The sequence below is a fragment of the Entelurus aequoreus genome, linkage group LG04, assembly GCF_033978785.1.
Source record: "Entelurus aequoreus isolate RoL-2023_Sb linkage group LG04, RoL_Eaeq_v1.1, whole genome shotgun sequence".
NCBI classification, from domain to species: Eukaryota; Metazoa; Chordata; class Actinopteri; order Syngnathiformes; family Syngnathidae; genus Entelurus; species Entelurus aequoreus.
This window is the reverse complement of record NC_084734.1, coordinates 51,476,081-51,493,701: the sequence shown is the minus strand read 5'-3', so window position 1 is coordinate 51,493,701 and position 17,621 is coordinate 51,476,081. Positions and strand designations below refer to the sequence as shown.

The 17,621-nt window shown below is 44.5% G+C and overlaps 1 protein-coding gene across 2 annotated transcripts in view; it reads right to left on the bottom strand.

The window, feature by feature from the left end:
- Positions 1-5,886: 5,886 nt before the first annotated feature.
- Positions 5,887-17,621, bottom strand: part of adgrg6 (adhesion G protein-coupled receptor G6) — a 46,730-nt gene continuing 34,995 nt past the window's right edge. Inside the window, exons 9-30 of one of the 2 annotated variants that reach the window (XM_062045199.1) lie at positions 14,596-14,684; positions 14,460-14,512; positions 14,349-14,384; positions 14,128-14,276; positions 13,956-14,067; positions 13,786-13,874; positions 13,642-13,706; positions 13,155-13,291; positions 10,386-10,551; positions 10,175-10,303; positions 9,961-10,077; positions 9,832-9,877; positions 9,632-9,741; positions 9,432-9,559; positions 9,051-9,319; positions 8,875-8,977; positions 8,656-8,806; positions 8,457-8,589; positions 8,294-8,395; positions 8,078-8,230; positions 7,954-7,995; positions 5,887-6,787 (exon numbers count right to left, since the gene is read on the bottom strand). In XM_062045199.1, coding sequence (XP_061901183.1) covers positions 7,976-7,995; positions 8,078-8,230; positions 8,294-8,395; positions 8,457-8,589; positions 8,656-8,806; positions 8,875-8,977; positions 9,051-9,319; positions 9,432-9,559; positions 9,632-9,741; positions 9,832-9,877; positions 9,961-10,077; positions 10,175-10,303; positions 10,386-10,551; positions 13,155-13,291; positions 13,642-13,706; positions 13,786-13,874; positions 13,956-14,067; positions 14,128-14,276; positions 14,349-14,384; positions 14,460-14,512; positions 14,596-14,684 — 2,357 coding nt within the window. In that variant the 3' untranslated portion in view covers positions 5,887-6,787; positions 7,954-7,975. The remainder of the gene's footprint in view (positions 6,788-7,953; positions 7,996-8,077; positions 8,231-8,293; positions 8,396-8,456; positions 8,590-8,655; positions 8,807-8,874; positions 8,978-9,050; positions 9,320-9,431; positions 9,560-9,631; positions 9,742-9,831; positions 9,878-9,960; positions 10,078-10,174; positions 10,304-10,385; positions 10,552-13,154; positions 13,292-13,641; positions 13,707-13,785; positions 13,875-13,955; positions 14,068-14,127; positions 14,277-14,348; positions 14,385-14,459; positions 14,513-14,595; positions 14,685-17,621) is intronic. The other variant, XM_062045200.1, reaches the window with a different exon arrangement.

Below are 17,621 nucleotides of genomic sequence, written 5' to 3'. Positions count from 1 at the left end.
CAACAAGACATGGACTGCCAAGTATTTCTTTACATAAATTAATGGTAAAGCCGTGTGCTTAATGTGTGGTACACAGGTTGCTGTGTTTAAATATAATTTTAATCGCCACTACACGAAGAAACACGAGGGAAAATACCGGGATGTGTCTGATGAAGCGCGCGCAAGGGAGGCTGATGCGTTGATGGTAAAACTGCAAACCCAACAAGGACTTTGTGCCATATTTCACACCCCCAGAGATGCAGCCGTCAGGACAAGTTTCGTCATTTCTCACAAAAGCGCCAGAAAAAGTAAGGCGTTTTCTGACGGAGAGTTTATTAAGGAGTGCTTATTGGACTTTGTTGCGCTGATAATGCCCGGAGACATGGACTGTTTTTTGCTAACTTTGGATGAGAGCTCTGATGCAGTCAATTAAAGAGACAACCACAGGTAATGACTTGTTCACAGAGGTAAATGCGTGTTGGGACAAGCTGGCAGGTGTGACAATCCAATCCACTTTATTTATATAGCACATTTAAACAACAAAATGTTTCCAAAGTGCTGCACAACAATATTACAAACAATATTCAAATATTATTCTTAGCTCCACCAATGACTGAATAAAAAGAAAAAACAATTACATATAAAACCAATATAAAAAACAATATAGAATAAATATGATTAAAAACTATTTTTAACAACAGATGGTTGTCCAAATCTGATGGGGAAAAATGTTGGATAATGCAGGATAAAGTGACCTTAAAAAGCAATCTGCTTTTGTATAAAGTTAAGTTAGGTTAAATGAAATTATTATTATTATTATCAATTATTATCATCATTATTATTTATCTTATGGTATATCAAAAATAATATTGAGCAAAATTTAATTGAAATATTGTCGTGTGGCCCTCCAGCAGTGTCGGGTTGCTTATGCGGCCCCCGGTGAAAATTAATTGCCCACCCCTGTGTTAGCGTGTGTAGCAGCAGGAAACGAGAGCGCGGCTCTAAAAGAATCTTAATGACGGAAGTTTATTACCGCACAGCAACGTTTAAACCCACTGAGAGAACATTTGGTCTCAAAAGGAGTTTTACTGACGCCAGGAAGAGACGTCAGTAAAACGTCATATAACGTACACTTATTCAGCCTGTTGTTCACTATTCTTTATTTATTTTAAATGGCCTTTCCATTGTCTATTCTTGGTGTTGGGTTTTATCAAATAAATTTCCCCCAAAAATGTGACTTATACTCCGGAGCGACTTATACTCCGAAAAATACGGTACTCTTTGTCTTTGGGGTTCTCACAGGAGCAACGTCTGGACCTGCGGGGGCTGCCTGAACCACCTGCACCGTGGGGCTCATGAGGGAGGAGGCGGAGCCTGTGGGCAAAGTGTGGCAACACATCAAAGGCAATCAGCTGGCAGCCATGTTGGAGGTATGAATATAACACGATCACATGACACACAACAGGCATCCATACAAAGTATTATAGAATATTATGCACTCCATCAAATTTCCTCCTGCATTCTTTCTTCCCAGGGATGGTACTACACAGGGGCTAGGGTGGATATAGCCATCATCAGTAATCTGTTTAGCCACAGTTCAGCCCCCCAGCATTTCAGGGCCCAATTAAACAAAACCAACTTTTCTTACCTATTGGTACCTGCATAAGTCCCGAGAATTTGAAATCAAACCGTGGAGGCGTTGCAGAGATATTTATAAAACTATCTTGCCTTTCTTACGAATCACAATTGGAAAAATGTATATATTCTATACCAGGGGTCACCAACCTTTTTGAAACCAAGGGCTACTTCTTGGGTACTGATTAATGCGAAGGGCTACCAGTTTGATAACCACTTAAATAAATTGCCAGAAGTAGCCAATTTGCTCAATTTACCTTTAACTCTGTTATTATTAATAATTAATGATATTTATCTTTGTGGAAACACTGATCATCTTAATGATTTCTCACAATAAATATATATAGAAACAGATAAATATCAATATGCAACACTTTATTTTTATATTTTCTCTAAGTGCACATTTTTCAAATTGAACATTTTCAAATGATCACTTCTAAGACAGTCTTGTGAAATCACAATATCCCATTTTAACTAGCTAGCCACTAACATTGTTTTAACAAATCATGAATTACTTTGCACCATGTTTGTACAAATAACTCATGTAAAATACAAAAGTAAACTCTCAAATTTTTAAATCATGTCACACTTTGAACTGGACACCAAATCTGTTATCTGTTTCTTTGTCAGTTAGTGGGAAGCCTGGCATTGCATGCTGTTAACTAGTGTGTTGTACTCTGGTGTGTAACTTGACACTGCAACTCTGAGTGAGTCTTGCAGATGTGCATCAGTGAGGCGTGTTCTGTGTTTGTTCTTGATGAAGTTCATGTCAGAAAAGGCTGATTCACAAAGATAAGATTTTTCCTCATTGTTTGCGGAACCTTCTTAATCTTTTGGACATATTTTCACAGCAATCTGGCCTTAAGCTTAATTATGATAAATGTAAAATGTTAAGGATCAGAAATCTAAAGGGAACGTCCTTTCGAATGGAATGCAAAGTGTTTTGTTTATAAATTATATGCAATCTGTTGTGTTCCCTAATTTTTTTCTGTGTACATGAATGAAGGTGTGTGTTGCTGAGTCCGACTTGGACATTATCTGGACTGGGCCTGGTTTAAAAAACCCTTTAAAAAAATCTAATTTCATTGACAACCTGGTCTGTTGAAGATAAGGCCCTTTTTTAAAAAATAAAATAAAATAAGAAAAATAAATAAAAAACATTTTCTTGGATAAAAAAGAAAGTAAAACAATATAAAAATAATTACATAAAAAATAGTAATTAATGAAAATGTTAGTGGACCAGCAGCCTATACAATCGTGTGTGCTTCAGGGACTGTGTCCCTTGCAGATGTGTTGTCTATGTTGTGGGAACCAGAATATTGGTAGCAGAAAGAAATAACCCCTTTTGTGTGAGTGGGTGTGGATGAGTGTGCATGGGGGATGTTGTTTGGGTTGATGCACTGATTGAAAGTGTATCTTGTGTTTTTTCTATGTAGATTTAATTTAAAAAAAAAAAAAAAAAAAGATTTTTTTTTTTTTTTTTTTAGAACAGGCCCGCGGGCGACTCATCTGGTCCTTACGGGCGACCTGGTGCCCGCGGGCACCGCGTTGGTGACCCCTGTTCTATACTATTGATAAATATAAATATCTATTTTACACTATATATAATACCAGTGAGTTGATACCAATTGGCATTATTAGCAGTAACAATGGATTAAATTAGCCATACCTGGGGATAGGTTGATTGGCAACACTAAATTGGCCCTAGTGTGTGAATGTTGTCTGTCTATCTGTGTTGGCCCTGTGATGAGGTGGCGACTTGTCCAGGGTGTACTCCGCCTTCCGCCCGAATGCAGCTGAAATAGGCTCCAGCAACCCCAACCTCCCGGGACCCCGTAAGGAACAAGCGGTAGAAAATGGATGGATGGATAATGTATAGGATACAAATGTTGTAACACATCACAGATGTTGCAGGAAAGGAAAAGAGAACGAAAAGAAAAATGCTATTTATGTGTCCAGGATTCGAATCCTGTTCAATTTGTCTTCCTCCCTAGCCCTTTTCCCTCATTTCTTCCCCATTTTATACAGACAATTGTTCCCCACGCAGCTTGCATAGTTGTCTGTTTTCACTGATTATGCATATGGAATCTGGAACGTGTTGCATTTTGGATGTATTGTTTGGTTATTACCCACACATGGTTCCCTCCGGGTTCTCCGGCTTCCTCCCAACTCCAGAGACATGCACCTGGGGATAGGTTGATTGGCAACACTAAATTGGCCCTACTGTGTGAATGTTAAGGGAAACTTCGGTTTTTTTCAACCTGGGCCCTGTTTTCATAATTTTTTCTGTATATGTGAGTGCTGGATAAAACATTTTTTGAGGTCGCGCCAGTATTGAGCAGGGCAGGCAGCCTCCAGCCCAGCTAACGCTCGTACACAGGGCAACTGGCTCTCGTCAAAATTCGGCCTATAAACATGCATTTTTTTCACACTGACAGGCTCAGATAGTTACAATGAGTGTCCGACAACATACTAGAAAGGAGAAATTAACGTATGTCTCTACCTTTAGCTGGAGATCGCTGTTTGTTGTGAGCTGTGTCCAAATCTCACCACGCTACAAATCTCGTTCCGAAATCTCGCGATAACTCGCGACAAAACACCGGTGGAAAAACAGTTACCTGACTGAGGTGAAGAGAGATGACTGAAGTGATTTTCTGTTGGAAAATAACAGTCTTCGGTAATCCAACAGAAAATCACTTCAGTCATCTCTCTTCACCTCAGTCAGGTAACTGTTTTTCCACCGGTGTTTTGTCGCGAGTTATCGCGAGATTTCGGAACGAGATTTGTAGCGTGGTGAGATTTGGACACAGCTCACAACAAACAGCGATCTCCAGCTAAAGGTAGAGACATACGTTAATTTCTCCTTTCTAGTATGTTGTCGGACACTCATTGTAACTATCTGAGCCTGTCAGTGTGAAAAAAATGCATGTTTATAGGCCGAATTTTGACGAGAGCCAGTTGCCCTGTGTACGAGCGTTAGCTGGGCTGGAGGCTGCCTGCCCTGCTCAATACTGGCGCGACCTCAAAAAATGTTTTATCCAGCACTCACATATACAGAAAAAATTATGAAAACAGGGCCCAGGTTGAAAAAAACCGAAGTTTCCCTTTTTAAGTTAAAGTACCAATGATTGTAACACACACACTATGTGTGGTGAAATTTGTCCTATGCATTTGACTCATCCCCTTGTTCACCCCCTGGGAGGTGAGGGGAGCAGTGAGCAGCAGCAGTGAGCAGCAGCAGTGGCCGCGCCCGGGAATCATTTTGGTGATTTAACCCCCAATTCCAACCCTTGATGCTGAGTGCCAAGCAGGGCGTTAACGGGTCCCATTTTTATAGTCTTTGGTATGACTTGGCCGGGGTTTGAACTCACAACCTACCGATCTCAGAGCGGACACTCTAACCAAAAGGCCACTGAGTAGGAATGTGAGTGTGAATGTTGGCCCTGTGATGAGGTGGCAACTTGTCCAGGGTGTACCCCGCCTTCCGCCCGAATGCAGCTGGGATAGGCTACGTGTTGGAGAGGTGTTCTCTTCACTGATGAATCCAGGTTTTGGCTGTTCAGGGCAGATTGCAGACAGCATGTGTGGCGTCATGTGGGAGAGCGGTTTGCTGATGTCCATCCATCCACCCATTTCCTACCGCTTGTCTCTTTCAGGGTCGCGGGGGGTTGCTAGAGCCTGCACATTTTTTTTTGCCATCGTCATTTGTGTTAGGCTTTACTATTTTGTTAAATATTCTTTGGTCATATTCAGTTACAACTACTTTTATATCAAATATGATTGTGCTGTGTATCATAACTGATTTTATTGAAAAATGAGAACTCAAGTAATAAAAATCGATTATTTTCTTAGCCCCCCAACAAATCGATCAAGCCCCTATGGCCCTGGGAGATAAAATATCCTGAAGCCGTCCCTGTTTCTGCCTCATTGGTTGCTCTCCCCTGTCAATCACTTCCAACTACCGCCATCCAACACGCACGCACACACCCACGCTGTCAAGAGAAGAGTCGAAGTCGTGTGCTCCTGCTCGACTGCTACTGGGAGGGGCGTGGTTTGTCTCTGTTTATACACTATGTGGACTATATCTTTTCATACTATATATGTGGACAGACTATGTGAACATACATCTATGTTTATATGCAATACAAGGACTATGCATACAATATTTCATTGTGACGATAGATACATAAACATATGTGTATATATATATATATATATATACACATATATATATATATATATATATATATATATATATATATAAATATACACATAATATTTATGCGGACTGTATACATATCTATGACAAGTATACTGATACAGGTATGTTTACATGCAGTATACCTACAGTATGTTGAATATATATGTACACTTATCTATGTGGAATATGACTGTGGTAACGAGATCTACTTTAATGTGGACTGATGGTGACCAGTGGGAGGAGTCCCGTGAGCAAGCAGAATAGTTTTTGGCCACAAACGTCCATTTTAGCCAAGATGTCAATTATGTTAGACACCGATGATGTCATCAGCATGTATTAGTAACCATGACTTAACATTTTGACAAATGTGTTTGATTGTCAGGTCTTTCTGTCCTCAGCTTTAAAGATTATCCATGAATGTAATGATAATATATCATATATATCTAATTATAAGAATGTATAATATTAGTTCATGTTTTGGTTGAAAGTGTATTGGTAAGTTTAGAGCAGACTAAAAAGAAAAATATGTATTTATTGAATGTAAGAAAAAAGTTTTCATCTTCACAAGCTTGAGGGGGGTCAAAGGTCAGCCAACAGAGTGTTAATGCTAACGCTCGCATGGTCCTGGCCACGCTCTATGGTTGTCTTGGAAACGACAGCTGTCATTCTGCACTCGTCGATGTGTCAAACGTCATGTGCACTGGGCACGCTTTACAGGACGTCAGAGGTCAAAAGCCCACGAGTTATGGACATCAGGCAGTGGACATCAGAGTTTCTTCCTTCTGTCCTCTTTGATGTCATGATGTCCACATTGTTTTGGGGAATGTTCCAGAAGCCTCCATGTCTTCCCTAAAGAGGTTTACGAGCAGGCGCTGGTCTACTAAAGTTGTAAACTTTGACCTGGTCAATCATCATCAGGAAGGATATTTGGCTCCGCCTCTGAGGAGGAGGGGCTGGTCCAGGGGTTGTTATCTGCCGACAGAATGTAGAAAGGTCACATGACGTGATGCAAGCCACCTTACAGGAGAGGCGGAGCTTCAACATGTTACATATGACATATCTCCACAGTGAGCGGTCACATATTTCCTACTTGATGGCAGGGCATTTCAAGCTACTCGGCGCATGTCCGAACTTTGCAGGAATGTTTTTCACGTTCTGATGGTGGTGTGCTCCTCATGTCTTCAAACATCTGGAAGTCATAGAAGACGTTACGACTCGCAACAAGCAACGGCTGAGAAGACTAACAAGCTCAGCTGCCTGTCCATTCTTTTTTTCCCCCCCAGGGGTGGCACAGAGGATGGCACCCATAAAGCCGTCAATGTACCCTAGGGACGGCTGTGGCGACTATAGTAGCTTACCACCACCAGAGTGAATCGTCTTGTAAGACAATTGCTGACATTAAATATTAATGCATCCTACAGCACTGAGCTTCGTACTTTGCCAACATGGTAGCATATGGCAGGTTGTGTAATGTTTTTCTTTCACTTTGAGAAAACGGCTTATGGGCTTAAAGAGGAAGATGCCACTAGAATGTAACTTGAACAAAGATGTACAGAACAGGGGAGATGTAGTTCATTTTTTATTTTTAGGAGATCCATTTTTTTCTTGACATAGCCTCTCCATCATCCAGCATTTGTGCTGTGTGACTGTTTAAAAGACAATAAATACCAGACAGAACGTGTTCCCTTATTAAATGTAATGTTTATAAAATGTTGGCGAACTGACGCTGCCAAGAATTGAACCCATGTCATGTGGCATGAACGGTAGACGCATGACCATTACGCTACCTTAATAATGCTCTGACAACTATACAATATATATATATATTGTTTTGTTTAAATGTTGTGTTATTCATACTGCTCACAGAGCGGTTAACGGCTTGGATTAAGTTTACCGTCAAATGTAATATCATGCGCTGTTATTCACTGACTCTATTTTTATTTCTCTATCCAGATTCCAAACAGACCGCAACTCTCTAAAGCCCAGTATTTCAATGGAGCTTCGGTGGTTAATGTATTGTCGAACCTCCTTGCTAAATCTCAACCACGTCCCGAAACGGTCGCGTGGTATAGCAGCGAGGCTCGCTTCACACGTCATCATTTCCGGCTCCTTTCCTACATGAAGCCTTTCAGGCTTACCTGGCCTAGTCCTTCTGTCCTCCTATTGGCTCCAACAACTTTCTACACAACAAACACACAAAACAATCTTGTTGACACGCCATCGCTTCAATTGTTGGTAAAGATGGCGGTCACCAGCGCTTACCTGTGTTGTTGTTTCTGGTGAAAGGCTTCAGTGTGACTTTAGCCTTTGAGGTCCAGTTGGCGGCGCTGGAGCCAAAGGAGCCTGAAGACAACGACTGCACCGCCTGCTCAGACGTGGCCTTCTTGGTGTTGTTGGTCGCCGTCTTACTCCAGTCTGCAACACACGTGGTCATGTGACTTCTCTTGAAGTGACCGATGAAGACGATGAGGACGGTACCCGAGTTGTCAGAGAGTCGGAAACGAGCGCAGCACATCGAGCGTCTCCATTGCTTCTGCACGTTCTCCTTGAGCGCACAGTGGAATAAGAAGATGAAGAGTCCTGAAGGCCAAGAAGAAGAAGATTAGTGTTTGGTTACATGACACACACATCACAAGCTCACCTTGCAGCGAGTTGAAGATAGCAAAGAGGTAGACGAAGATGAGGCTGACGGGCCCCCAGGCAAAGAGCGCAAAGGACCAGGTCATCCCGAGCAGGAAAGTCAGGCTGACCACGCTGCGCAGGTTCCGCACCACCTGAAGCGCAGGAAACAAGCGTTACCATGGCGACAACTGGCCCTGACACATGGTGAGCGGCGGTACCTCCTCTCTTAGCGTGCGGTTGCTGCGTTTGCCATTGCGTCCGCAGATCTGCAGCATGACCACAACAAACATGGCGACGTTGAGCAGGAAGACGAGGCAGAAGTAGGCCACGCATGCCGTGTAGAACACCAGTGGACTTTGGATCCAGCAGCTGTGGAGACAGGATCCATGATGATGATGATGATGGGCGTTCTAATCACTTTTGCTCGCATCACTTACAATTCAGATGATCCATCGCCAAACTCGCCACCGCCGTACTCCTGCGGGCCGTATGAGCGCTTATTTACAGCCACCACCGTCCCGACTAGCACAGCGGGAATGCCTGAAGGAGAAGAAGGTGAGGCGGTGTAGCGCCCACAGGTGGCGGGACTGAAGGTGCAGCGAGGAAGACTCACCCCAGCCCAGCAGGCAGAACTTGAGGATGTATCTGCGCACGTATGTGTTGAACACCTTGACCAGGGCGATGTACATGTGCACCGACTCCAGGCCCATCCAGGTGAACGACGTAAGCAGGAAGTAGTGCAGCAGTACGGCGGCGGCCAAGCACAGTGCCTCGCTCCGTTGCCCCGACAACCATCCGTTGAGCAGGAACGCCATGTTGAGCAGGAGAAGAGACGCGCTCAGGTTCATCAGGATCTTGGACGGGTAGTCTCGCCGCAGCTTCCTGCAACACACATGAGTCATGTTTACTTCTTTTTACGCTTGCCTGTCCCTTCATAAAGGTTTGACCCTTGAATAGACTATATGCACTAGAAGAGGGCGGGGCCAGGACTCACTCGAAAGCGACATAGGTGAGCAGCGTGGCAGCCGAGAAGATGGCAGATACGCCGCAGCCGACGAAGGAGATGAAGGTGAGGATGCGGTTGTTGCGCCGGTCGATGTGAGGCGACACACCCGAAATGTCCTGATTGCAAAACGACCAGTCAGCGCACACGCTTACCGCAGGCCACATGCCAAACACGGTGTGCACGCTCACCATCAGGATTCCAAAGTGCGTCAGGTGGTCGCACAAACAAACTGTTCTGTTGGTGCTGGAAGCTTCTTTGGACACTCTGCAGCCATCCGCGTTCCAGCCTCCGGCGCCACCTGCAAGACGCACATCACCTGGTTAGCGGTTTGTCATGTGACTGTTTCAACTATGACATCTTCAATGACATCACCAATGACGTCACTGACCGTTCATGCTGAAGTCCCAGAACACGCAGACAGGATTGTGGAAAGCCTGAAAGAAGAACATTGGTTGTCATGGCGATGTGAACGAAAGCAAGGAGTAGACAAAATGAGAGCAACGTGGAAAGCGCTGACTTGTGGCGACAGGTGAACCATCTCGATCTGGACGGGGTCGCTCAAGTCGCTGACGCTCCAGTTTCCCACGCTGCTGGCCACCACGTAACTGTTGAGTGCACGTTCGTCCTGCTCGCTCTGCGGCATCAACAAGCCACACAGGAGTAAGTGAAGAGGATAGATCACGGACTAGACCAGGTACTACACTATGGACTAGCTCAGGGACTGGACTGACCTGGAAGAGGTTGGTACTGCGAAAGAACAAAAAGTTAATGCGGGCCTCGCCGAAGGACGCACCGGTCAGCAGCGACGCCGGCAGCGTGACTTGAGCTAGTGGATCAGTCCGGTCCGATTCAAAGTCAATCTGAGGGGGCGGGGCCAACGACAAAGATACATTCTAGAAAGCTGATATCGACGGTTGCTTAACAACATGTTTTTTGTGCTACCTCTGGGTCGGTGGCGTTTGGCGGGATGAAGGCGCTGAACGATGTCCCATTGAAGGTGGATGCGTTGAAGGCCAGTACGCCCAAAGACAGACGTCTGGATGTGATGCTCACTGACGAACCCTCGAACTCCAATTTGTCAAGAAGCTGATCCACCGCCTTCAGGGCCCTAATGGACGCATGGCTCATAAGGAAAGACCACAGCTATAATCTAGTTTAGTGCACTCTAATCTAGTGCACTTTAATCTAGTCTAATTCATTTTAATTTAGAACACTTCAGTCTAGTGCACTTAAAACTAGTACACTTTAATATAGTCCAGTGCACTGTAGTCTGATGCCCTTTAATCTGATCTAGTGTACTCAAACTCACATAACGAGTCTAGTGCACTGAAATCTGGCCTAGTGCACTCTAATCTAGTGCACTCTTAACTATAGTCTAGTGCACTTAAATCTAGTCTGGTGCACTATAATTTAGTGCTGTCTAATCTGATCATTTATCTAGTGCACTCTGTGTTTCCCATAAACTGCCAAGATACCTGTGGCGGTGGGGGCGTGGCTATGGGCGTGGTCACCATGACATCATCGAGTAATTTGCATAATTTACTACAATGATTTGATTTTCTCTAAAAAGGCTAAAAAAATGTATACTTACTAATTAATAATAACAGTTTTGTTTTATCCATCCATCCATTTTACAATATAATTACAACACTTTATGTACATATTTATATACAGATTTGAAAAATAAGTTATTCACTGAAATATATTTATTAATTGTGGTTCTTACAAAAAATATAACAGCTAAAATGTCTCGAAGCTCTGCCCCTTTAATTAGTGCATACTAAATAATTTAACTTTAGCCTACGACTACAACCATATTATTTACCAGCAACATAAAGTGAAACAGAGGCAGAGGTGTCCTGCCACAGTCAGTAACAAATAAACAGAAAACAGTAGTGGTGGTAGATAGACACAGAGCTTCATCAAACATCTGATCCACTGAACAAAGAGCTCCAAAAATCTTGAACTTTAGACTGCCATCAGTTTTACTTCCTACACTTAACCATGTGTTTCCTACTGCCTGCAGACTTTGCACCCTTTGTTATATACACATGTTGTGTTTCTAATATAAATACATTTAATAAAGTCAAATAAAAATAAGGCAACAAGAGAAGTATCCTACACTTCTCTTTTGTAAAGTAAATCTGAACAGCCGATATGGGCATCTACATCAACTATATGATTTGCCTGAGAAGCTGGAGAGGACAAACAAAAAAACAAAAACATTTTTTTTTATTATTACCATAATTTCCGGACTATAAGCCGCACCTGACTATAAGCCGCACCAGCTAAATTTAGGGGAAAATACAGATTGCTCCATATATAAGCCGCACCCGACTATAAGCCGCAGGGTTTTGATGTGTAATTACCGTAGTATATAGGGGTTCCTGCTACCACGGAGGAGATTGTCGGGACAGAGATGACTGTTTGGGAACGCAAAGGGTCCCATTTATTAACAATAAATCTTTCAATCATTAAATCAAACTTTCACATCTTTGACATGGCGAACAGCATTCGTGCAGAGTACAAATAATACAACGGTGCAAAGTAATACAAAGTGCTCGCCTGTACGTTATCAAAATAACCAGCCTACCGGTATATGAAAAGTCAGTCTTTAATCATTGTGTCATCGTCTTCCTCCTGCGTACTAAAACCACAGAAATCCTCTTCGTCGGTGTCGGAGAAGAACAGGCCGCAAATAAGCCGCACCGTTGTATAAGCCGCAGGGACCAGAACGAGGGGGAAAAGTAGCGGCTTATAGTCCGGAAATTACGGTATTATTATTTTTTTAATTTTTTTGTGGCGGACGTAATTCTTTCGTGGCGGGCCGCCACAAATAAATGAATGTGTGGGAAACCCTGACTCTAGCCTTGTGCACTTTGATCTGGTCTAGTGAACTCCAATCTAGCCTAGTGCACTGTAGCCTAGTACACTCTAGCCTAGTACACTCTAACCTAGTCTGGTGCACTATATTACAGTGCACTACAATTTTATATAGTCACTCTAATAAAGTACTCTTTAAATTTAGTGTAGTCCACTTTAAACTAATCTTGTGCGCTCTAATTAAGTGCACTCTAATGTAGCAACTAATATACTGCACTCTAGTCTGGTGCACGCTAAACCAAACTAGTGCACTCTAGTGTCGAGCTCTCAAGTCTAGAACACTCTAATCTAGTCTAGCGCACTTGAATGTAGCGCACTGTTTTCTAGTCTACCATAGTGCACTCAAATTAAGTACACTTTATTCTAGTTTAGTGCACTTTAATCTAGTACACCCTACAATAAAGTGTAGTGCCCTTTAATAAAGCCTACTCTAGTGTAGTATACTCTTTTCTAGTGCACTCTAAACTAGTTGGGTAGACTTTAATCTAGTGCACTCTAAACTAATCTATTACGCTCAATTTTAGTACCCTTTAGTCTAGTGCATTTTCACCTTGTGTACTTTAATTTAATATAGTGCATTCTAATCTGCACACTAATTTAGTGCACACTAGTCTAGTACACCCTAGGCTAGTATAGTACACTCTAATCTAGTACACTTATTTGGTCTGGTGCATGCTAAACTAGTCTAGTGTAGTTTAATCTAGTGCACTGTAGTCTAGTACAAGCCAGTCGGGTCCACTAAAGTTGTAGAGCAGAGATTGTACTCCATTGCAGATCAGTAGAAAGTGCAGTCTAGCTATAGTCCTGTAGGGTCTAGTCTGGACCTACCTGTCGGAGGTGGGAGCCAGGGCGCTGTGGGGGCTGCTCATGACGTTGGAGATGACGGTTATGACGGCAGACGCCAAAGTGGTGTTGATCTTGGCCACATGGACCAGCTGCTTGACCTTGCTGACTACTTTGGAAACCTGCACACATGAAGTAATGGGTGGGTGGGTTATAAAATGATAAATGGGTTATACTTGTATAGCGCTTTTCTACCTTCAAGGTACTCAAAGCGCTTTGACAGTATTTCCACATTCACCCATTCACACACATTCACACACTGATGGCGGGAGCTGCCATGCAAGGCACTAACCAGCAGCCATCAGGAGCAAGGGTGAAGTGTCTTGCCCAAGGACACAACGGACGTGACTAGGATGGTAGAAGGTGGGGATTGAACCCCAGTAACCAGCAACCCTCCGATTGCTGGCACGGCCACTCTACCAACTTCGCCACGCCGTCCCGGGTGATATGGGTGTGCACTTGCTCGACTCACTTCCTCTTTGGACAGCTGGTTGTTTGCGATGGCGGCCAGTTGCACAGCCACCTCGGCCGCATTCTCTGCAATCAATACGTTTAGGACAATTTATTAAAAACGAGCCGGGGGTCCTTGTGTCACTTGATGATGGGGCGGGACTACCTGCTGAAACCTGGATCGCGTCGATGTCGGTGCAGTTGTGAAAGTCAGTGGGCGACCAGAAGGATGAGAAGTTGTGGCGGTCCATCAAACTATGACAATGACACAAGGACGCAGTTGGCATGGTGACGATTGAACAGGTCGTTTGCGTCTTGAATCCTGCGATAGCTCACCACTTCCTGGCGGCGCTACGCTCTTTGTTGGGGAAGCATGGCAGCAAGCGAGTGATGCTGGGACGAGTCTCAGGCCAGCGGTAGTGGACAGTGTTGTCCTCTGGACACGTGTCTGTCAGAAAGGACAGACTCAGACATATGCAGCCTTTCCTGAGGTTAAAGTTCATCTTACCAACGGCCGTGACCTGAATGGAGGTGTTGTGGACCACCAGGCCGGCGCCGATGCGAGCGTGCCTGCTGGAAATTCTGGCGGACAGGGCGTCTGGGCCGGGGCTCTGATCAGTGATGTCATTGTGAAGCAGCAGAGCGCGGCAGGTGAAGCTGTGGACACGCCCACATCAACTTACTGAACTTTGAACCTTGGGGGTCAAAGATGATGTCCATGGCTACTACCTTGAGTGACCTCCAGGCACAAGCACCGACTGCACACTGGAGAGAATAAGAAGGAGTTAATGTAGAGCAGAAACAAAGTTTACGTTTGTCCTCAGTAAAGCAAGTCTCTACCTGACTGAGTCTACAAAGACCAAGTGAGTCCAGTTCTGGAAGGTCTGGTTCAGCTGCGAGCACAAAGCACACACTAGTTGTTAGTCACATGATAGCCAGCCAGCTAGTTAATGTTAGCATGCTAACTTGGTCTTACCCAGGAGGACACGACTTCTTCTACATCAGCCTGAGTGAGCGTGGAGCTCTCATCATGCACCACTAAAGACAGCTTGTAGAAGACGACCTCTGCAGGTAGACACGAGAATTACAACAACTTATCTTAGCTGCTGTTTCACATAGCGGGAGAGAAATCAAGCTAATCCTATTAGCAAGAAACCTATTTGACGTTGCACAACATGCGACACACTGTCAACATCAGTGTTATAACTTACACATCTTTTACTTGAACATTATATACAATATTTATATCTATACAGCAGTGGCGTGCCGTCACTAGAGGCAGGGGTGGCACGGCCTCACCTGCCATCATGGAAAGAAAAAAAAAAGTAAAAAGAAAAAAAAAAAAAGGAAATTGTTATATGTATCCAGTGATTATACTAAAGTAATTTTCCATTTAACTTCACCAGTTTTAGATTATTTTTATTTTTATTTTCACATTTGCCGTTCAAATACTGAGAAGAGACGGTGCGGTGATCAGCAGCCAGTTGAGGCACGTCACTGCGTTGCGCCTCAACATGGATTGTGCACAATGACTCGGCTAACTGCTGGCCTGCTGTGCAGTGAGACCGTATTGCTATATGAACTATATTATACATTTCCATAGTTTAGTTAGCTGAGGTATATAATGTACAGTGTATTTTGTCAACAACTGTAAGTGTGTAACGTATTTTTAGTGCTGAGCATTCATAAAACTCAGCTGCGAAGACACACTGTGCCTCCTGGTGCCAAGCACCTCCACCGCAGAATGCACCGCCCGACGGGAGCGCTGCGGCCACACCAACCAAAGCCCACACCCAAACCCTCCATGTGCAAGACCGAATCCACCCAAAAAAAGTCACTTAACAAGAAGCCAAAAAGTGCAAAAACAACAATCCTCGCGCCGGAGGAGCCGCGAACGACCGCAGGGACACAACATTAGGTACACCTGCACTGCAGGTTCATGTGTTTGTAAATCTGACTGTGATGATGCAGTCGTGCCTCACCAGACATTAACCTCACCGCACGCCACTGTTATACAGTATATAAATACATACGTCAGATATGTGTAGTGACAATTCAATTATTCCACAAGAACTCCTGCTATGCTTACGTTGGCCACTAGATGTCAATCTACACTAGTCAACAATCATACGGCACATGACAGGAAGCCGACTACAGCATAGAGGAAGATAAAAAACACAACATGTACATGAAAAGATGACGGACCAATCACCATCCTCCAGAAGCACAAATAACCCGCCCACTCTACTGATTGACAGCTGTCTACTAACACCAATTAAGACTTTCTGGTAGAGGTCAGAGGTCACCAATGTGTTTGTCATATTGACTAAACATACTGCATATGATATACGTGTGTATGTATATAATACATTGTATATTTATAAACATATATGTATATACACACACATTATATACAGTATATATATAGTTTGAAACACTGAGAAAGACTCAGACAAACTAACTCACACAGCTTTTTCCCTGCCAATATTGCATTATTTACATTTCACGTGGCGCATGCTGAATGATGATGTCACATCCTGCATGTCTATACAAGACTGTGCATGTACTGTATGTTATAAACGTAGCTCTTATATTCCTTGTATGATATACATCATATGTTGTACTTGTATTTATGTTTTAGGTCTATAACTGTGACTGATGCGGTTGATTAGTTGATGACCTTTGACCTCATGTATCCATTAGACACTTTGATTGACAGGTGGGTGACGTACTCTCCATCGTCGAATCGCAGCCCTGATTGCACGGACTCGCCCCCACCGGCACGTGGACAGCAGACATGTTGGCGCTTAGGGGACGGGCAGTGTCAACGGGCATTGACCAGGTGGGGTAGGGGTCCGCCCCCCCAGCAGAACCAGCGAGCGCTCCTGGGCTGCCAATCATTGTGCGTTTGCTCGTAGTAGGCAGGGCCAGCTCAAACAAGAGCGGGAGAGTGTGTTTATCTGCGCTTTGGACCTCTGAATGTGTTGACGCTTTTAGGTGTCGTAGGGGGGGTTGAGTGGCGGCAGGTCGCAGGGTAGGGGTGGACGAGGACGCGAAGGAACGAGGAAGGATGGAAAGAAAAGGAAGCGTGAAGGTTGCTACGGGAGGGACAAGAGAAGCGGTGCTGTCCCCCCTCAGCCCCTCTGTTGCCATGACAACGGGCATGGCAGAAAAGTCAGCAGAAGAAGAGGTCACATGACCCAGGACAAGCCCCGCTTTAAGCTTTGTCACAAGATGGTTTTGTGTTGAAGGGTGGGATGGCCACACCCCGTCATCACCTGAAGAGGTGGGGAAATTGAAGATTCTGGACAACGTACTGGGGGTGGAGCTTAAGTGCCTTCTGACATACGCTGTGGAGGCTCTGCCCATCAGAGTAGGTTCTCCACTTCCAGAAGCTTCTATGCCAAGCAGCGCCGCATTTTTGGTCTTTAGGTTGCTAGGCGACCCTCTTGAGCGGAAGAGATCGTCGCTGGGTCGCCTTGGAGACGAGCCTTCCGCTGAGTGGGAGGAGTTTGTTAAGGTGGGCTTGGTGATGGGTGTGGGCCGCCTCAAAGGCCTCTTCCTCCCCTGCCAGACGAGGGGTGTGGAGATGAAGCCCAAACGCATTGGCCTCTGAGGGGGTGGTGCCTGTCGGGCTGGTGGTAAGAAGGAGGCGGATCTGTGTGGTTGAGGACTGGTGGCTTGGGCGGGCGTGCGATTGGGCGGGGTCTCATGAAGAGGTGGGGTAGTCCCCGGCTTATGGGTTCCAGCAGCAAAAACACGAGCGAGCCTCTTCTGGCGACCAACTGGACCAGAACTTGCAGCGGCAACACCAGAGGCTGCCAGCAGGAGGCAGCAACGAGCACAGGTGACAGGAAGTAACAACAGGCAGCAGATTTAAGAGGTCTGGCCCACCACTGCATGAGCATTTGATCAGAAATGGCCCACAAGCTCACCCTGGTAACAAAGCACAGAAGCATCTATACCAGGGGTCACCAACCTTTTTGAAACCAAGGGCTACTT